Genomic DNA, 21,498 nt, shown 5'->3' with positions numbered 1-21,498 from the left:
ATGATTGGGATATCGTCATCATTAACTTTTCCTCATCTCATGTATTTGGAGTCGATGGTTGGTTTACGTTAAGGCTCTTTAGAAATGTCTTCGTAGTTCAGTTGGTTTCACGCCGCCATAATGGTCCTTTCCCATTAGATCAGCATGGTGGAATAAGCTCCAAATCTTCGCCTCAAAAAAAAAGTCCAACTTTTTCTTCTTCACGCTAAAACCTCCTTTGACAACATTTAGGGAATTTCCTGGCTATTACTTTACTATAGTTAACTCGTTGAGTACTCGATTAATGATTTATATTTAAAAAAAAAAAAACTTCAGTTGAATAGGTTACACTATTCCTCTAGAAACCCGGCCTTATGATAAATACGTATGTACATATATATAACATACAATGAGAACGTGTTTAAAATATTCATAGTTCAGGAAAAACTCAATTTAAATATCTTCCGTGTAATTTTTGATCGTCTGAAAATACAGCGGAAATATGTGCACGTAATGTCATCTCCGTTAAGTGGATTACGGCTTGCATCCATTAGCAAAATTACTTAATTCAGTTCTGGAAAGTCAGAATTAGATTTTCCGCGTATTAGAGACACATAGCGAATGATGGCTAATTTTAATATAACGCAAATTATTATAGTTATGTTTCATTTTCGTATGAAATAAATGTAATTAAATCTCGTATCTGAAAAATATAAAAACGTAATACTTACTCGGCTTTGACGTTGAAATTCGAAGTGAAGTCGGACGTATGAATTTGGAAATTCATAAAAACTATTCGTTTGAAGCAGATTCGATCTGTGATTTGAAATAAGAAGTAATTAAAGTTAATTAATAATATATGGACAGTTTTTTACAATTATTCGGTCATAATTACGGATACAGAAAATCGATTTTTTTGTTTATATAATTACTAAGATATTTTAATTTTAATTTAGATAAAGTTTGGTACCAATAGATTACTGATTATCATATCGAATATAATATATGTATATTAATTTAATTACATACATAAGAATAAAACATTGCATTGATTAAGGATACTTAAGTTTTTATTGTTACGTAACTGACTACGGTGATTGGATTAAACGGGAAAGTGTATAAGTGTAAACTATAAAGTGACTAAGTAATATAATTATTAATCTAGTTGTCGTCCGCGGTTTTACTCCCGTTTTAGGGTTTGGTTGACAAGTATTAGGCTAAAAAGCTCTATGTCCTTCCGTGGAGTTCAACTTTCCTCCATACCAAAATTTCATCGAAGTTCACTGTTTTGGTTGTGAAAGAGCAACAAACAGACGGACAGAGTTACTTTCGTATTTATTATATTATTATAGATAATTATATACAGCAGCAATATTTGGTATGTTTGTGTTCCGGTTTGATGGGTGAGTGAGCCAGTGTAACTAAATGTAACAAGTTAGTTACCAAGGTTGGTAGCGAACTAGTTATGTAAGAAGTGACCAAATTTTCATATGGCGCTAATAACTGTGAACAGTTGTTAAGATTTACCATCGGGTGGCCCACTTGCCCGTCCACTAACCTGTGTCGTTAATATATATACTTACACAGAACGTTACATTGGTCTTTTAATATTTTTAAAGTCATTTATAGCAATAAATACTCTTCAAAAATATACATATGTAATACTTTTTTACCCGTTTGATTTTAATATAATATGCAAATAAAACGGTTTGTAAAGACAACATACGACAAATTATATTATTCTATAAAAAAATACGGGTACAAAAAAGGCCGGCGTTCGAATCGGTTCATTTCTACACAGGATTTCCTAAATGGAATGATTAATTAATTAATTAGTATTAGTAGAATTTATATTACGAAAGTTATAGCTTTAAATCTTACAAAAAACGGTACAAGTAACCTCGTATAAGCCTATTTAAATAATATTTTATATAATTATTAGTGCCGAGTGATGAGAATGTTACATATTAACCGATGAGTGCGGGTTCAAACCCAGGCAAGCACCATAAAATTTTCATGTGTTTAATTTGTGTTTATAATTCATCTCGTGCTCGGTGGTGAAGGAAAATATCGTGATGAAACCTGCATGTTAATTTCAACGAAAGAACGAACGGTGGATGCATGTGAATCCACCGATCAGCATTGGAGCAGCGTGTAGTATGCTCCTAACCTTCTCCTCGAAAAAGGGAGGGGAGGTCTTAGCCCAGCACCGAGAAATTTACAGGCTGTTACTGTTATTTATTTATATTTTATAGATTTACATAGAAATGGTGCACGTATTTAAAATTATTGTTTGAGAGGTGATTAGTTTAATATTACTGTGTCTTCTTCTTACGAATATCAAATCAATGTATAACCATGTATAAATAATGTTATAAATGTATACAACGTTTATAGATATGGCGGTTCTTATACGATATAAATGTTTAAAATTAAAGAGTTATTAATATTTCAGAGAGGACGTGAAAGAAATAATCGGTTCCTACCTCAGCATAAAGCGGGTGTCTGCGCAGGACTACGGCACGTACGTGTGCGTTGTGCACAGCAACGAGGTCGTCTCCAGAAACTACGTCACCGTACATTACAAACGTAAGGGAATTATTAATAAAACAAATTTGTGTTCCTTTCAGATTAGGTTTGTTTACTAAACTGTAAGCATGCCGATGCCTTGTTTTTTTTTTCAATAAATGAAATTTGAATAACGGATCAACTTTTTATGTTGTTGGTCCCAATTTGGGCTTATTAATTTGAAAAGTTTTAATTATTTCTCGCTCTAGATCGGGTCTTCTCTAGCCAGTCAGATTACGAGAGACTGTTGCTTTCGACGTCTAATAGCCATAATATGAATGTTTTTCATTTTATCGGTTTTCGGTTGTACTTTTAAGTATTTATTTAATAAACACTATTTTTTCTTTAATGGTAAATATTGGCTTTTCTGTGCGCATGCAGATAGCGGGGCGGCGGACGAGGCCTCGTGGTGCGGCGGCGCGGAGGTACCGTGGCGCGCGCTGGCGCTGGGCGGCGCGGCAGGTGCGCTGCTTCTGCTGTCTGTGCTGGCCTGCCACCGCCGCTGCACGCCGCGCCTGCTGCTGGCCGCGCGACACGCCCGCGCGCGCGCCGCCACCGCCGCGCACCGCGCCAGAGGTACCACACACCACCACAATGAACCGACAACACACGCACTTGCTGCGTAGTTGGCTAACTATAGGAGCTAAAGCGTACCCTCAGAGAGATAGATCAAAGTATACGAGCTACAGTTCCCGACTTTCCCGATGCTCTTCACAGAATTAACGTTGACTCTATTTTGTCTGCTCACATAGGGGGGGCGGAGGCAGACGGGTCGAGCTCGTTCAAGACTCCTATTGGCCCACGTCAGAATTAAAGTAATTCACTTATTAAAAAAATATGCCTACGTCTTCTATCTATACTCTTTTTTCCGATAGCAAAGAAAAGTAAATTTCCAAGAAACTAGGATTTAGTCGAGACGGTGTTGCCGATTTCGTTCTACTCAATCTCTTCATCTTAATGAACAGAACTCAAATACTTGCCTGTTACCGTTTTCTTTAATGTCATACTCTCATGATATATCAAGTACTGTCCCATTGAGTCAGCACAGAGATTGTTTATAACGGAATCGGCAGTTCGACTTACAACAATGTTTATAATCTTCGAGTCAAAGAAATGCTTGCTACGCCTCACTGCTAGAATAAGTAATTCAACTGTGTGTGATGTCGCCAGTGCTGGAGAAGGAGTTCGACGTGGTGGTGAGCTGGACGGCGGTGGACGGCGAGCTGGTGCGTGGCGCGCTGCTGCCCACGCTCGCCATCAAGTACAAGTACCGCGTGCACGCCGTCACGCTGTCCACGCAGCCCGACCACTGTGAGTACCGCCCGTTCGCCCAGGGTAGTCAATACGTCGAGCACAAGTGTGTGCACTGCTGCACTCTCACAGTCCGATGAGAATCCGAAGCCTCATGATATAAAGTCATACAAGCCAGGCACTATATCAAAAAAATGAAAAAGACGCAATAAATATCAGTTAGGTTATGATCGGCTCCCAAGAAAATTTTAAAGTTAAAAATTCTTTTTGGATAGAACGAAGGTATGACATACATGATGGAATAAATTTCGTAGTCTTTATGGTGGTAGATCTTTGTACGTGCCTATCGGGGTTGATACCACCCACTGATCACATATTATCGTCAAACAGCTTCTATTTTCCGTCGTGGTTTAAAGGGTGAGTGAGCCAGTGTAACTATAAGTACAAGGGACTTAACTTCTGTGTTCCTTAAATAGGTGGTGTCGATGTAAGGTTTGATGGTTAGTATTTTTATTATGTATATGTTATGGTGGTGGTGACCACATACAATCAGATGACTCTTTTATCAGTCTGCCTATCTATTTTATCAATATCGTTATTTAACCATACAAAATAACATCATCAACAACATAATTATAGTAGATATAGTAGAAGGAAATATACGCAAATAAATTGAATATTATTTGGTCCTCAGGGTACAGTGAGCTGGTCGGCGAGGTGTCCCGCGGCCGGTCGCTGGTGGCGGTGCTGTCTCCCGCTCAGTACACTCCGCAGCAGCTGCTCACTGCGTTAAGACAATTGCGAGCCCTACCCGTACCCCCTGTCGTCGTACTGCTGCAGGTTCGATCCAATGATAAAACAAATTCTTTAAAATAACAATTGCAAGGTATTTTCAATACATTAAAACAAAACTTTAAGGTTTCTCAGATATGTTAAGAAATATATGATATAAGTAGACTTAAGCTTCTTACGTGTTTGCTTCGATAAACAATATGTATAATACAATATAATACAGTAATCTTCAATTTGTTCAGTAAGTAGGTTAACAAGGAACCCAAAGATAATAGTATAAAATATATCGTGACACCCAAAACTTGGTGGTAGGTAGGTCTGTAAACTTATAAAAAATTTTGGAATTTCAATCAGATGACACCTAGTCATCAGATATTCTACCGTCAAACAGCAACACTAAGTGTTATTGTGCTGCGGTTTGTAGGGTGAGTGAGCCAGTGTAACCACAGACACAACGGAGATAACATTTTAGTATGGTTGGTAATGCATACGCGTTATAATGCATACAGCGCCAATTCCTATGGACAGTGATCCCATTTGCACGTACGCCTATTTATATCACAAAATATATATATATATAAATATTTGTAATCGTATTCTGTTAAATGAATAAATACTAATCGAATGGGAAATGGTGAACAGGATCTGCCAAAGCTGAAGCGCGAGGCGAAGGACGCGGGGGAGAGCCTGGTGGAGGTGCTGCGCCGCACGCGCCTCGTGGCGTGGCGACACGTGCACGAGCGCGCCTTCTGGACCGCGCTGCGCCTCGCGCTGCCGCTGCCGCCGCCGCCCAAGCCCGCCGCGCCCGCACGGGAGGTGGGCCCCCCATACTATGTCACGAAAACCTATTGGGATAAATATACCGCTAGACAACAATTGCCACAATTGCATCACTCTTTGGACGGCACCCATTCGCGATATGTTAACTTTTACCGTTCTTTACCTTTAGTTTTAGATGGACATTAGTGGGTTAAATAAAAATGCATCATTATGTCGTTGCAGGAAAAATCGAAAACGATTGAAACGGAGGAGAGCAAAAATTCTCGTTCGGGAAGTCTCACGGCGCTCGTGTGAAACACTGCATGAAGACTTCGTCCGAGACTCGTGCACAGCTGTACAGAAACGAGGCAGTTATGAAATGTGTATAAAATAGTGATAGGTAGTGTGTGACACTGGACAAGACTATGTTGCGTGGTTTTCATAATGAACGTCTGTGCCGCCAATAGTATGAAGACTGTGAGTAGATATTAGTTATAAAAACTTTTCGATCACATTAATGGTATTTTAGTTAGTTATAAGTCAACTTGAAATCTGTATACAGTTTTCTAAGATCTCAGTATCTACTTCTCTCATACTTACGAACTTCTTTCCATTTCTCTTTCTTGTGCCAAAGGGAAATTGCAAACATGACAATTAATATTTAAATGTTCGGTTGTATTTTATTTATTTTATTTATGTTTATGCATAATTTACTATCGTAAAGAAAATGAGTATTAATTTAATAAGTGTTTCTTTCCATTTGCTATTTCCTAGTTTCGTCGATTTTTAATTTAATTTCTTGTAAAATGTCTAAATTAAAAAAAAAGTGACGGTTTTGAGGTCTGTGATAATCGATACGTAGAATGTACAGCAGTGTGTGAAGACGTTCTGTATTTAAAAATATTACATTAAATGTATACGCCGCCTTATAATTGCAAATATCGTTAATTATACGGTGACATATATACTAGATAATTTAACAAAAATTTTACTGTACTATTTAAGGAGGGTCGTCCGAGGTGAAAACTAATTTACAAAGTAATGATTATAGAAATTTTGTTATACTTTAAAAAAAGTTAACGGACTGATTAAATAATATTATTTATAGTTTAATTATTATATTCATAACGAATGTCCTCCATTGAAATTTCGAAAAGGCTGCTATAGCATTTAGTATTGTATAATTTTAAACATGACGTTTTACTTCTTGACACACTGCCGTTTCTAAGTCTTGCAAGTGTTTGTTTGACTGTAAATTGTTGCATAGTATTTTCCCACATTATAATGTGTAGTTTGTAAAACCAGTAGTTCATCCTTTGTAGTATTATATACTCATTACATTCCAGATTTTTTTATAGTAATCTTAAGTTAATATAAACTTACTGTATAAAATTATATAAACCTCAAAATAAAATGATAAAGTTAATTGTGGTTTTATTTGTGTTTATTATTTGATAATATGTCAATTATGCGTGTATTTTGACGGACTGCATACTGACAATTGTAAGTATGCATGAATGGCAGATTTTAAAAAGGACAACATTTCGACGTGTTATGTATTGCAATAATATTTCCTCCTATTATGAGCTAATATTTATGTTTTTTTTTTCATTAAAAACCTTATAGACTCAATAAAATGAAAGGACTAAATAATGGTATGGAAGCTAAAATATGTCGGATTTGTAATAACCAAAACTTTTCTGGAGTTGGATTGGATATGCTTCAAAAAACCTAAAGAAGACTGTCTAGAGGAGATAGTTAGGTACTTTATTGAACGATTAGTTCAACGTTTTCGTTTTAGATTGTTAAGTGTAACTTACACTTAACAATTGTGGGATCACAATTGTTAAGTGGAGGATACACGTTTATTACATAAATAAAATATTCTTTAGCAAAGCAATATAATGAAATAATAAAATCGGTGTGAAACATGGAAAGGAAATAAAATACTAGATTAGCAAATATAAAAATTGTATTTCGTTGTAATAATGATCTAACAATTTCTCATAAAAAATAAGTTTCATAAGTAGCCAGGCACTGGACACATTATAATCAATATCACACATATTACTTTTAAGTAACATTAGGAATCACTCTGCGAAACTTTAACAATAACTTAAAGTTTCTCACAGATTATCAAAATCTTCATCAACGGTAACCAAAAATCACAAAAATTTCATCATCATTTATTCTAAGTACATTATAATAATTTAACATGATTGCGGGACGCAATTGTGAAAATAAGTAACAAATTAATTAGACATGCTTACATTTAAGTACACAATCCGTACTTTCGTATAAAAAGCGGCGATCGAAATCGGTAGTGTTAATTCAGCTAAGTCGGTTAAAAAGATACTTGCTATAATCTTCGATATTGTTTATATTCTATTAAATTGCTAGAAAACCAACGCTTTCAATTTCATGTGTAACCAGTACTACAACTATTTCCGGGATCCCGAAATTTAATTAACCCTAATAAATATATTTCGAGTTTATAGACTTGTATGCTCTCTTCGAACTTAGATAATTTATTACTACCTATTTTAATCCCCGCGTATGATAAGTAAATCAAAATCAATTATAGCTCATATTAATAATTTATATCAGGAACATTATTTTCGATAGTCTCTTGAATATTACAAAATATTACAAACCTCAAAATTTTATTACGATTCGTCTCATTTAATGTTAGAACGGCACAAACAATTTCGTTTATAAGTTTCTATAAACTCACGTAACATTAATTTATATTCTATTCTTAATAATAAGATCTATTAAAAATAACCTATAATGATTTAGGAGTTGTATATATTTTTAATATACAATTGGTTAATATAAAATAATAGCGTCAACCCCTAATTAACCATAGGTTAAAATTATGTAAACGACATTTTAAACACTTTTTGAAGCATAATCTCATACATCTTAGATCTTTCAAAATTCGAAGCAGTTACTAATATTAGTTAAGTAAATAATCATTCTAATTTTCTACAACTTATGAAGCATCACTCCGTTGCTTCTTGTTCTAGTGAGTTCTTTTTTTTGTACGCCTGGAACAAAATAACACAAATATTAATGTAACGGCGCACTTTACTGTATTATGCGGATATTGCGTTGATTGGATATTTTTGGTTTTAGTAAAATTGTAGTGTCTGTTTGTAATATTAAAATAACCGCTTTTTACTAAATGCGTATATATGTATACGCGGTAAATAAACCAACATAATTTTTTTTTCAATTTTTGTCTGTCGGTTTGTTCCGGCTAATCTCTGGAACGGCTAGACCGATTTTGACGGGACTTTCACTGGCAGAAAGCTAATGTTTTAAGGAGTAACTTAGGCTACAACAATAACTTTTTTGTTAAATTCAAACACGCATGAAGTCGCGGGCGGAACAGCTAGTCACAAATATGACATAAACGTCGCCAGAAATTAAACAGAAATGTTACATTTACTATTCCACGCCATTTGTTTAAGCTTTTCAATATTATGCACTCCAAACAGCTTTTGATCAATACGCTATTAATACAACACGATTACACTGAAATACTTCTATCAACTTCAATTGTATTCCGAAATTCTAATAACAACATTGTCAATATTCAATACGCCATCTTTCCACGAATCTATATAGAATGCCATAGACTGAGATCTCCTCCAGATATGTCTATTCAATATTAAAGTTGTTCATTTTGTTTCGACAGCAGAGCTATGTAGAGTCATACAGGCATTTATGCTGATATTGAGTCAGTGTTAAAACTTACTTGTAGTGCAACTCTAGCGAGAGTCTCGGCCATGGCTCGGCCGGTCTGGTCCACCATTCCACGGAGCACTCCGCCCTCTTTCTGTAGCAACATGTGCGGGTGATCGAATTCTACCATCTGACCCGCGTCCATTACCAGCACCTAATAAACAAAACATCACCTATTACATATATTGAAAACCAAAATGTAAGGCAAGTAATAGATACATTCCATTAAAAAAAAATATATATATATTTATTGAAAAGATTATTTATTTCATCAATAAAATCAATAAAAATCATACAAACATTTTAATCATGATATATGAATTATGTACAATATATTGTATGTCTGTTTGTTTGGCCGAAATCACTGAAATACATTTTATAACACTTGTTTAAGAAATTTCATTCTATATAAAGTATTTATTTAGAGGATGTTGTACCTTATCCGAGTCCATGACAGTGTGTAATCTGTGAGCAATGGTAAGTACAGTGCAGTCCGCGAATTTGTTTCTTATCGTCGTTTGAATCAAGGCATCCGTTCTGTGAAAGATCAAAATAATTAATAAAATTATTACCTAATTTATTCATCTCCTTTAGAAAGCTACAAACAAAATACAACACCCAGTCAACAAAATCTTAAAGGAAATAACTTATTTTGGACTAGACATGATTAATTCGGTCTCTCTCGAGCCCTATTAAGTAATCAAGGTGTTTCTCGGAGTCGGGCGCGAGTCGCACAAGTCCGACATGGCGTATGGGCGAGGCACTGACTGCGGGTCGACGTTGGCCGTGGCCTCGTCCAGCACGAGCAGGCGGTTGCGGCGCACGATGGCGCGCGCGAGGCACACGAGTTGGCGCTGCCCCACCGAGAAGTTCCCGCCGCCCTCCGACATGCGCGAGCTCAACCCGGCCGGCAGCTCCGTCACCGCCTCCTTCAGCTCCACCTGCGACACCACATAGACAGCAGCTCGAAAATGTCCCACCTCGGTGTTCATCCATTGTGGGTTGGTGAATAATAGTCATTATAAAATTTAAGTGGAAGAGTGAAAAGCACAAACCTCTTCGAGAGCCCGCCACAGAACTTGATCCGGATACTCGTCGAAGGGGTCTAGATTATGCCGCATGGTGCCAGAGAACAGAACGGGCTCTTGTGGAATGATAGATATCTGACTGCGCAGCTCGTGCAGACCCAGGGTGGACGTCTCACGACCGTCTATTATGATTTCACCTTCGATTGTAGCTAACCTGTGAAAGAAATAATATCAGTGCAATAATTTATTAATTAATTATTAAAACGTTTTTGTTACAACTTTATTACAATTATTTTATTTACTTGTAAAACCATCAAATCTTACAAAATACCTTGTTTGATTTTATGTTTATTAATCGTGTTTTTTTCTGCTATAGATTTATAAGAGAGAAATGTCGTATAATTTTATAATTATAATTTTGCTTATAGATATCAACTAGTTACCTAAACAAGGCATTTATCAGCGAAGATTTTCCAGCACCAGTGCGACCGACAATTCCAACTTTTTCTTTCGGCAGTATGTCCAGAGTGAGGTCCTTTAAGACCGGAGGTTCTTCGGGCGAGTAGTATAGGTACACGTGATTGAAACTCAAGCGACCCATATCCGGCCAAGATGGCGGCGGCTTCTTGTTGGGCTCCGACTCTAATGGCGGTTCGGATTTGATGTGCGAATATTCTTGTATTCTGTAAAAATAAATTTATTTTTATTAAGGTACATACAATACAGTTTACTCTCAAAATCATTTTTCCTAAATTTCCTTGCCTTTCAACGCTGGTCATCTGGTTCTCTAACTCAGTGGACTGTCGCATGCCCCACTGGAACATGCCGGTCAAACCCATCGCCTGCGTGATAGCCAGACCCACGTTACCACCGTACTCCTCTATAACATGAACACAATAAATACATTTAATTAAATATAAATAAAAAAACTGTATCATTTAAAAAAAACATCGAAATAATTGAAGCAATTCAAATGTTTATATAAATATTGTCTTACCTTGACCGAACACGAGAAAACTTAATGTGACTACAGCTATGTAAACGACACACACAAGGTCCAGCCAAAAACCAAAGGCACGGGAACTCGCGATGAATAAATACCTATAACAAGGATCATGACGTCACTGTTGTAGTCAATTTATGGCGCAAAATATTACAAATTCTATTCTGAGTTTATTAAAGAATTTTTCCTAGTTTATTGATAGCTATATTAAACGTTTTGTAATATTTCATAATGAAAAATCGGTTAGTCATATAATTCAAGATGTCATCGATTCTTTTTGTGTCATGTGTGTTAGATGACAGACAGAGGAACGACACAGAGTAATAAAATTACGAAATATTTCTATAAAATTGCACATAACAAAAGCAATACCCGATATTGAAATATGAAAGCGACATAAACTTGTACAAAACGATAGCCCACTCACCAAGCAGAGCTATGAAGGTCTTGATGGTTATCAAACTCTCTTATAAGAGCTTCCTGAGCACCGAACGCTCGTATTGTCGTGATGCCTTGCAGAGACGCGTTGAGATGAGAGAATACAGGACTACGTGCTGCGGGGAAAAGGATACACTATAACAGAATTCAACTTCATTATCTATTGATGTCGTCCTAACAGATCTCTCGAAAGAAAGACTAGCCACCTACGCAGGACAATTTATAGTGCACAACTGCGAAGTGCGAAGGAGAATAAAAAGTGTATCTAAATGCGTGTTCGTATCCGATGGTACGATAGATCCGACATGACCGGAGAGAGTTCAGGCACAGGACCAACACACTTCTGTACATACTTCAAACTTCCAGACTCCGCGCTTAAATCTACAGAAAAACCTATTAACTTTTAATCGACCCTCCCCGAAGTTTGAACCCAGGATCCCAAAATCTCATATCTAATCATTAGATCAACGAGGCAGTAATACATTATCTTAACTAATTATATAGCTATATATTATAAAGCTGAAGAGTTTGTTTGATTATTAATTGTATATTTGAACGCGTTAATCTAAAAATCTACCGCCAATTGACAAAAATATTTTTCGCTCATTTAAAAATGTTTTACACTGTATAATAACATTACCACACCACTATCACCCACAGGGACCATAGGGATCATTTTAACTCGTGTGGAACCCTAATACATAATTATAATGACACAGATAATACCGGTGTTCAAAACGATTATATAATTTTGGAGTCAGACAAGAGTATGGCTGTCTGAGCACAATTCCCGTATGAAGGTGATAAAGGAGGAAGACCACTCCTCACACCGAAAATGCAAACTGCAGAATATCAAAGATGTATATTCTTAGTGTCTGTAGTCACAGTAACTTGAAACTTTTCAATGACCGGAACAAAGCAAGATATCTTGCTAGAGGCCAATAGATTTTGAGTGGGTGCTAGTCACACCTTATTGGTTAAAATAATTTATTTAATATATTACAATTATAGCATTAAGAATATAGTTTTTGTCAGTATAATTTCTGTGCACAATGACATTTGTGTTGAAAAATTTAAATGTTACAAATTTTTTGGTCATTAATCTGATAACTATGTACTTTAAATACTTGCACAAAGCTCGTCTGAGTAAGTACGACCCACTCCTCATTTCCTCAATACTTAATATTGTTGTTATGTTTGAAAGATGAGTGACCCAGTGTAACTACAGGCACAAGGGACATTAAATCTGAGTTCGCAATGTTGAAACTTGTATAGCAATGTCTATGGGTGGTGATGACCACTTCCTTTTTGGTAGCCCAAATGCCAGTTTAACAATTCATGGCATTCTGTTATATAAGAACAAAAAAGTAATTTGGAAAGGGAGAGATAAAATACCTTTTTAAGTACTGCTTAAAAGGGCATTTTTTAATTTTGGCTATATGAAAAACTTTTCTAAAGAAACAATACTTATGGTACTTAAATTTGCTACTTACAAACATTATAATAAATAAATTAAAAAAATGTGCTTGCTTATAGCAATTATAGCTTAGCATATATCATATTAAATAAAATGCAACAGATGATTATTACGACACAGGACGCACGGGTAAGGAAAACTCGCTCTTAAGACATTCACATGAAGGTGCACTAAACTAGTTCAGTGCTAAACAATAATCATAAATATACAGGAAGCTACGAAGCTGAATCAAATCTAACTTAAATATAACAGTTAAAGGTAGTGTATGTATGTGATATAGCAAGGGTCATGGCAGTTAGCCTCAGAGATGACTCACTCACACCCTCGAGGCGTTTGATGCTGCGGCTTGAGGCGATGTAGAAGATACGCAGCCCATAGAAAACCAGCCCAATGGCCAGCGTCGGCACCAGCAGCCAGTAGTTTACCACCGCCACCACCACCACAATACCGATCAGCGAGAGACCGATCTGTAAAATTTATTTTATACAAACTAATAAAGTGAAAATAATAAACTTTAGTTCGCTTTATTCGTCTCATATTAATAATCCTAAGCATTACACTTTACCTGATGGTAGGGACTTTAACAAGCCTGTCTGGTTAGGTATCTCCCACATATCATATATTCTACCGTCATGCAGCAATTTCAAAATTCAAATCAAGTATAATTACCTATTTGGGACACGTCATATATGTTTATTGTAATATAGTATTTTTTTTGTTTGTTTCTTTTAACCCTTTTTTGTATCAATTCATTTTTTATTGTTAATATTATTTTTTTTTATGTTCTTTTGTGTAAATGTTTTGTACGGTCCCAAATAAAAGTGTTGTTGTTGTTGTTGTTGTTGTTGTTGTTGTTGTTCTTCTTCTTCTTCAATGCGTAGTATTGTTGTGTTCCGGTTTGAAGTTTGAGTGAGCCAGTGTTTCCATCTTAGTTTTCAAGGATAATAGGGCATTGGCAATGTAAGGATGGTTAAAGAAATTACGCTGCCATTGTCTATGAACAGTGGTTACCACTTAACAACAGGTGGCCCATTTCCCCGTCCTCCTACATATGGTATATGAAAATGAACAAATAATAACTCGAAACTGATATCGGTTTTCACTTTTGCTGTATCTAAGTTAATTTTTTTCACGACTGACCTGCAATACATCAAGTAAAGCAGAGGGCAACACTTCATCAACAGCCCCCATGTCCTTGGAGAATCGGTTCAGGATCCGTCCGGACGGATTGGTGTGGAAGAACCGCATCGGCGCCCGTGTGATGGACGAGAACATGTTGTTGTGCAGGCGCGTCGACGCTCGCATCGCCATCGAGAAGAACATGAAGGAGCGGAGTAGGGAGACTATCACTAGCGCCACCACCATAACTGAAAAAAGATTACGTATTAATCGACATGTTAGGTTAGATTTAACCTTGAATATATCTTACCCAGATTTGATTGAAACTTAGAATTTATTCTTGACTATGACTGTATATGACTTCATTTTAATTTCAATACTGCGTAATAAATACTTAGATCTCCATTCGGCCCTCTTTCCACTGTAATAGGGTTGACAAAACAAATACCATTGTGATATTTTAAGCTATATACATACTTTTATTTAGTACTTAAGAAATATTATAACAACAAAAAAAAAACAAGCTAAAAATATTTGAATTATGTACTCACTTGTATAAATATAAATACACTGATATCTAGTTAAACCAGATTTAAAGTATGCATTTTCAGGAAGCGATCTCGTGAAGTTGGATGTAAACTGCAGTGGGTTGGTCACGTTTTGCGAATCTAAGTTTTCTATTACTGATCTTGGATGATCTTCCTCTTGATTGACCCTTTAAAGAACGCGAACAGAATATGATAAATATCGTCACCTACTAAATAACATAATTCAGAAAAGTTCCACTGCGACCATTCTCTCATTTGGATATTAGCTGTCTGGGTAGACAAATGACATGTGTGCGCATAATAAAATAAGCAAATACACTCTCATTATTCGATGAGAAGGCAAATCCACCACGATCGGATAGAGTTCAAGAGATAAACCGACGCCTTTAAATGCTTTCCGAGGTAAGGGGATGTAAACAATACCAAATTTTTCGAGGGAATAACCCAATCGAGGCAATCGTTGCAAATATTCTTTCATCAAAGCTCATTCTGTTGCTAACGTTGAGAGTGAATCAGCTTTTATAACCAACAAAGGCACAAGAGTCAAATCATTTTAGCTTTTAGACGTCAATTTTATAGTCGACATCTCGAGTGAATCGCTGCCCGTTTGGATAGCACTACTAACCCTCTAGTGACGCTACCGCCTAAGAACATTCCTCTGTATTGCTGGGTCGGTCGGAATCCAGTTTGGTTATATCTCACGGTTTGCGAGGCATTCACGATATAATAAGAGTTGCACGGTAGCTCACCAGAAGCTGGTCCACCAGTCGGAGGCGGAGCCCAGCAGCTGCGCCAGCACGGCCACGAGCACCATGAGCGTGACGAGCAGCGGGTGTCCGCTGGCGCGCAGGTAGGCGCCGTACACGCGGCCCGACACGGCGCCGGCCGAGCGCATCTCCGCCTCCTCGCGCGCGCCCTCGGGCGGCGCCGTCGCCGTCAGGTTGTCCACCGAGCTCACCTGGGGGGCGCGGGTTTTATAGCACTGACTTGTAAACTACCATTAAATGTAATTATCATCACCTAGTCGTTTTCAAAAATTAAAATACAGTTTTTACTGATTTTTAATGATTTCTATTTGTTGTGACAAACTAAAATTACAATTATTTGATTTTACAATATTTACGTAAAATTATCTTAGATTATTTCATATATTTCTTTATAAGCTTTAATAATAGCAAATTGCAATAAAAATAAGAACTTACGGAGTGAATGCTCATTTGTCTCTTTCTGAAGCTGCCCTGCAGCACCGACTCCTCGTTGTCCGTGTTAGTTTTGTCGTCGGCGTTAGGTTTGTCGTCGTCCTGTTCGTCTCTCGCGAGTAACGTCGCAAAATCAAGACCGGATGCGCTTAGTGTTTCAAAGTCACCTGCGGCCGCTATAGAGCCGTTCTTCAATATAATAATCTGTTGATTCAATTGTTTGTTATTATCATTATCAGTATTTACATATTATTAATATTTAACTATTCTTACAAAATTTTACAGCCTATATAACTATATATTAATAATCGTTAAAAATGAAGGTCCCTGGTATTTGTTGATATTTACTGTATATTTATTTATACAGAATGATGGAGTAAATCAATGATAATTTATTATGATAGTCACAGTTTAATTTTTGTGATTGCAATTGTGTTATTCTGTTAATAAAAGATGTATGTATGACCTGGTCGACGTCCCTCAGGAACTGCAACTGGTGCGTGACGAGCACGCGTGTGGTGTTCCGCAGGTAGCCCACCACGCACGACTCGAACAGGTGTCGGCCCACGTGCGCGTCCACCGCCGACAGCGGGTCGTCCAGCAGGTAGATGTCGGCGCGCTTGTACACCGCGCGGGCCAGCGAGATGCGTGCGCGCTGGCCTGGAACGTGCAACATACACACGTCGCTACTAGGTCGAAATATTGTTAAAACCAGTATGAACAAAATCATGTATTCCAGGGCCTTCCATTAGGAGTATATATAAGCAAATCTCTGGTATATTGTACACTACGAACAGTTCTTTTTTAGTGTCTCATTATTTAAGAATAATGCAATTCCACTCCGCTACATATCCACTTTTACTCCTATTGCGGTTGCAATAGACTCTAGGTAGTCTATACGCACGCATTTTTTCATAATTATGTTACAAATAACACTTCAAATATTTCACTCTCTGCTGACAAATGATTCATGCAGGTACACCGATCCTTTTTTTTTGCCAGTACCCAGCGCGCTTAATGCGCACTGGTACACCGGAACACCCACTATAACACCAGTGCTACTCTCTCCGCCACTTCGGGGGTGTCACGAGATTGCTTTCGCATGCTACCGTTACCGGTACACAGAACTTATGCTTACCTCCGCTGAGGCTGACCCCGCGCTCGCCGACGACGGTCTTGTCCCCGTGCGGCAGCAGCGAGAAGTCCCGGTCGAGCGCACAGCGCCGCACCACGGCGTTGTACCGCGGCCGGTCCATCGCCTGCCCGAACAGTATGTTCTGCCGCACGCTGCCTGCAGACCACACAAGTCTCTTTTAACTATTTTTTCAAATGTACAACTTCAGGGACATTTAAAAAAAACAGTATTGATATTCAAAAATATAAGGTAAATAATGATAAATATTTTTATTCTATGACTCGTTTACCTGCAAATAGCCATGGTTCCTGACTGGCATACGAAATGGTGCCTCCGATGTGAACACTGCCGGACTGAAGTGGTAGCTCTTTCAGCAAAACATGCAGCAACGAAGACTTCCCAGCGCCAACTGGACCTATTACTGCGATTAACCTGTAAAATTAATAGTTTCTTGAATTCACTGACATTTATTATATGTTCCTTATAAAAAGATCGACATTTTTTTTTATTTCAATTAAAATACGACTTCTAAGCGAAAATTTTAACAATATCTTTGGTCTAGTAGCTAATTTTGGCTAGAACTTCGGGTCGAGCATATAAATTTATTATGGTTTCCTATCAAGGATTACTTGGTAGTCCTAACAAAAAGTACGATCGTGCATTAATGTACCAATGAACCTACGTAAAATATAACATAACCATTGAGGGAATAATGAGTTCATCTATGTTCACCTTCAAATTGTCTTAGTCTGTACCACAGACAGTTGGTGCACGAGATTTCATACTGTGGCTAGTTTAGTCTAGTTTTAAGAAAATGGCCAAAATTCGCTCAAGACGATTTTGTTATGATATAGATAGGCGAACGAGCAATTGGGCCACCTGATGGTAAGTGGTCACCACTGCCCATAGTCAATGGAGCTGTAAGATATATTAACCATTTCTTATGTCACCAATGCGCCACCAACCTTGGGAACTAAGATGTTATGTCTCTTGTGCCTGTAGTTACACTGGCTCACTCACCCTTCAAACCGGAACACAACAATAATTAGTACTGCCGTTTGGGGGTAGATAGTAGATGTAGTTACATTATTTAGTGTTTAATAAATAATTATATTATTAAATAATAATACTAACTTGCCAGGTTTCACGGTGAGGGATAGGTCAGTCAGCGTGTTCTCGGCGTGGGAGACGATCCACTTGGCGTTAGCGTGTTTCAGTCTGACCCCTCTCGCGTCCTCTTCAACCCGAGTTGCCAATTCTTCGTCGTCCTCCTCGCCCGATTCTAGTGGTGCATTACTCTTATCTGTTAGTAATGTCCAAAATAGCACTCAGTACATGCAATATGTCGGAAAATAGATCTTATTATTTTAAATAATTTCTTTGACATTCGGAATAAAGATAATTCTAATGATACCTCATACATCGAAATTGCGATTTACAGTAGTCGAATATGATGTCTAACATCTGATATTTCCCTTTGGTAATCAGGAAACTTAATTTATGCTCTTAGAAAATGTGTTGGCACCATCTGACAGCCAGCTCTAGATACGCGCGCGCTCATTGGTCAAAACAAATAGCGCGCGCTTACCCGGCTTCCTGTTACACACCTCCGTCCCTTTTCACGAATTTACTCATAAAGATTGCGGAAAAGCGAGAGGGAAGATGTTACACATCAATGAGCCATTATAATTTGACATCGACTCTCCTTAAATGTTAAAATTAAATGAAAGCCTTCACTGTAACTCACCACTTAGTTTCGCTTCATCTTTCTTTACAAGTGGACCTAAATCTTGGGCGGGTAATGTTTCTTTAGTTTCCGGAATGTCTTTGATTAACGGAGCAGCGTCTGTTTTTTTCTCCTTCGAGTCTTTCCCTTTTCGTTTCGCAGACGTTATGATGTCCGCCAGACCTGGCACTGGTTTACTCGTGTCTTCGTACAACATGAAACTTTGAAGTCGTTTTATAGATATTGAAGCTTCAGCTACTTGTGCTATACCTGAAAAAATAAACGATCTTCGATTGTTTAGGTTGCACAAATATCAACGAAACAAAAATAAACAATATTTTTTAAGCAATATTCGTGCAATATTAAGAAGATAAGTAATATATTTTAATTACCAAATTTTGTTTTCTGTGTGTATGTGAAATTAGAATGTATATGAAAGAAGATTATTTGAAATACGTAAAATATAATATTATTTTAATGTTAATAAAGAACTCACCTTGGGGAAAGAACACAGTCATAGTTTGTCTCAGTATGTTATAGAAGCTGGTGACCACGAACACCTGTTTGGCGCTTATAACGTTGTTCTCCAGCACGTACGCGAGTATCGAGCAGAACAAACATATTCTCGTTGTAAACATTATAAACGAAGTCAGCACACCACGGATGTACGACGTTGCACGTATCTGCTTTATTTCTTGTCTGTAATTAACAGTTAAATATATTACTTTTCTTGAGAGTCTAGGTCTTGAACCCGGGTAAGCATTATAAAGTTTTCACGCACCAAATTTATAAAACAATTTATTTTGCGGTCGACGTCAAGGGGTTTCCCTTCATCGTGAGAAAATCTCGATGTGTTTTGTGATGAGGCAGAATGCCTCAACATTGATATTCAACCCGTAGAGTTGCGTGATGGAATAGTAGGGATATAGGGGGTATATGAGAGGATACTTTTAACGCGAAGTAGAACTTTTTAGTAAATACTTTTATTAAAATTATATTTTAATAAAAGTATTTACTATGTACTATAATATTCCTCTATTTAATATTATATTAAATTGCTAATTTTTTTACAAAGTGGTATTTAAAAATTAGTAATGTGACATGAATATCAAATTATTTTAATTGAATTGTCATATTTTATACAGTCTAGAAATATGCGTTTGAGTGTTTAATACCGTATCTACCTGTAATTTTTACATCTAAAACCTAATTGGTAAGTACATATAATTTAACACTACAAATCCATATCACGACCCCTAGTTGTATATTGAAAAGCTCCAGTTGTTAGTAGACGTGAACCTTAACCGATGACTCTGAGTTCAAATCCACCACTCTTGCTCAACGGTGAACAAAAACATCGTAAGGAATCCTGCATCAGATGCTGACTAGACCTGCAGCAGATGATGTCTTAGACCAGCAGTAGGACATTAACAGATAGTTATTTTTCTTTATATACATACATCTGTATAAACGCAGTTCAGTTATATAGAATTATATGTGCATTGTATATTGATATAGTTTATATAGTACTCACTTTCTGGCTTTTGCTACTAAATCCGCAAACGGCTTCTCCCACGTGTACATCTTGATCACCTGGATGCCGGAGAGGATTTCGTTCATGAGTCGCACGCGCTCGTCCGTTCTTAACGCTGTTTTCAGCCGTAGCACTGACGTACGCTTGCCCAAATATGCTGTTTAAAAAATATATAATCAACCAATTTTTCTCATAAAATTTATACGAAATCACCGCAGTTCGTATAATATGTATTATAAAAAAAATTAACAATGTAAAATTATGCATTTTGTAAATTACAACGGTCGATCGTTTACCTGACGATAAGTTTGGGAAGCTTTGGCTGGTGCCGCGTATCGTTAAGACTAAGGGGCGCTTAACATACAAAATATTTTAGTCAGCTCTTGTTGTGAAAGCGAGTTATATATTGAAGAGAAAAATCTATATTTTAATCATGATTTATACAAAGCGAAGCTCAATCAAATGTCAAGAAAAACATATGAACGAAAAATAATATTAACTATCAAATTTAATCTCGTATGGATGAGTAAACTGATTTCTTTGATGTTCTTGTATTAGTATTTCGGTAGTTTCCGAAACATTTCCGAACATCCCGGTGCATTTTATTATAAAACTATTAACATTATAAAACAAAACATCAAATTTTGTCCTTCGCCAGAGGTGATATGATTTAATATCTTTAATTATACAAACATCTATCGAAGTTCCACCGAAACAACACAGTCATTATTTTTACAAATGCTACAAGGTATTAAATAATTTTATTATTGAATAATAACAAAACAAACTCCAGTTCAATAACCGTTGCATAATTGTAATCAATTGATATTCGTTCGTCTCAAAGGACGCCCTCCCCATTATCTGTTTGGATCCGAATAGATCAATGCACCGCGTGACCTCGATCTATCGCTCGCTTTTTTGTTACATTATAAATTAAAAATAACATACAAAAATATAGTCAATTATTTTCATAGCAGCTAATTGATTAACTTATATCGTAATGTTACAATCGCTGGTAAACGTAATTAATTAAAAATATCTTATTTGACTAAAAATTATAGAAGCAATACATTTCAGATATTCTATAATAAGTGATGGGGCCCTGATTTGAAGATTGAAAACTCATCAAGAGTTATGGCTATGGTCGGAGGTACGGGTATTTTGATTTTGATATTTCGAGATTCAAAAATCT

At 36.8% G+C, this 21,498-nt stretch overlaps 2 protein-coding genes across 4 annotated transcripts in view; one reads left to right on the top strand and one right to left on the bottom strand.

The window, feature by feature from the left end:
- Nucleotides 1-6,748, top strand: part of LOC125072294 — a 37,230-nt gene extending 30,482 nt beyond the window's left edge. The window contains exons 6-11 of the mRNA XM_047682870.1: nucleotides 2,435-2,568; nucleotides 2,929-3,123; nucleotides 3,718-3,858; nucleotides 4,493-4,638; nucleotides 5,233-5,406; nucleotides 5,593-6,748. Of these exons, the coding sequence (XP_047538826.1) occupies nucleotides 2,435-2,568; nucleotides 2,929-3,123; nucleotides 3,718-3,858; nucleotides 4,493-4,638; nucleotides 5,233-5,406; nucleotides 5,593-5,664 (862 nt within the window). The 3' untranslated portion in view covers nucleotides 5,665-6,748. The remainder of the gene's footprint in view (nucleotides 1-2,434; nucleotides 2,569-2,928; nucleotides 3,124-3,717; nucleotides 3,859-4,492; nucleotides 4,639-5,232; nucleotides 5,407-5,592) is intronic.
- Nucleotides 6,749-7,303: 555 nt separating this feature from the next.
- The window catches only part of LOC125073233 (ATP-binding cassette sub-family C member 4-like), a 31,507-nt gene continuing 17,312 nt past the window's right edge, over nucleotides 7,304-21,498 (bottom strand). For 2 of the 3 annotated variants that reach the window (XM_047683983.1, XM_047683994.1), the window contains exons 7-27: nucleotides 20,307-20,463; nucleotides 19,269-19,471; nucleotides 18,794-19,042; nucleotides 18,181-18,349; nucleotides 17,336-17,478; nucleotides 17,050-17,202; nucleotides 16,378-16,571; nucleotides 15,915-16,115; nucleotides 15,462-15,670; nucleotides 14,716-14,879; nucleotides 14,186-14,412; nucleotides 13,362-13,512; nucleotides 11,558-11,684; nucleotides 11,125-11,228; nucleotides 10,890-11,007; nucleotides 10,571-10,810; nucleotides 10,155-10,341; nucleotides 9,868-10,040; nucleotides 9,537-9,636; nucleotides 9,113-9,253; nucleotides 7,304-8,399 (exon numbers count right to left, since the gene is read on the bottom strand). In XM_047683983.1, coding sequence (XP_047539939.1) covers nucleotides 8,355-8,399; nucleotides 9,113-9,253; nucleotides 9,537-9,636; nucleotides 9,868-10,040; nucleotides 10,155-10,341; nucleotides 10,571-10,810; nucleotides 10,890-11,007; nucleotides 11,125-11,228; nucleotides 11,558-11,684; nucleotides 13,362-13,512; nucleotides 14,186-14,412; nucleotides 14,716-14,879; nucleotides 15,462-15,670; nucleotides 15,915-16,115; nucleotides 16,378-16,571; nucleotides 17,050-17,202; nucleotides 17,336-17,478; nucleotides 18,181-18,349; nucleotides 18,794-19,042; nucleotides 19,269-19,471; nucleotides 20,307-20,463 — 3,455 coding nt within the window. In that variant the 3' untranslated portion in view covers nucleotides 7,304-8,354. The remainder of the gene's footprint in view (nucleotides 8,400-9,112; nucleotides 9,254-9,536; nucleotides 9,637-9,867; nucleotides 10,041-10,154; nucleotides 10,342-10,570; nucleotides 10,811-10,889; nucleotides 11,008-11,124; nucleotides 11,229-11,557; nucleotides 11,685-13,361; nucleotides 13,513-14,185; nucleotides 14,413-14,715; nucleotides 14,880-15,461; nucleotides 15,671-15,914; nucleotides 16,116-16,377; nucleotides 16,572-17,049; nucleotides 17,203-17,335; nucleotides 17,479-18,180; nucleotides 18,350-18,793; nucleotides 19,043-19,268; nucleotides 19,472-20,306; nucleotides 20,464-21,498) is intronic. The other variant, XM_047684004.1, reaches the window with a different exon arrangement.

Source organism: Vanessa atalanta, chromosome 2 (genome assembly GCF_905147765.1).
Source record: "Vanessa atalanta chromosome 2, ilVanAtal1.2, whole genome shotgun sequence".
In the NCBI taxonomy this organism is placed as follows: domain Eukaryota; kingdom Metazoa; phylum Arthropoda; class Insecta; order Lepidoptera; family Nymphalidae; genus Vanessa; species Vanessa atalanta.
This window is presented reverse-complemented; position numbering and strand designations above follow the sequence as displayed.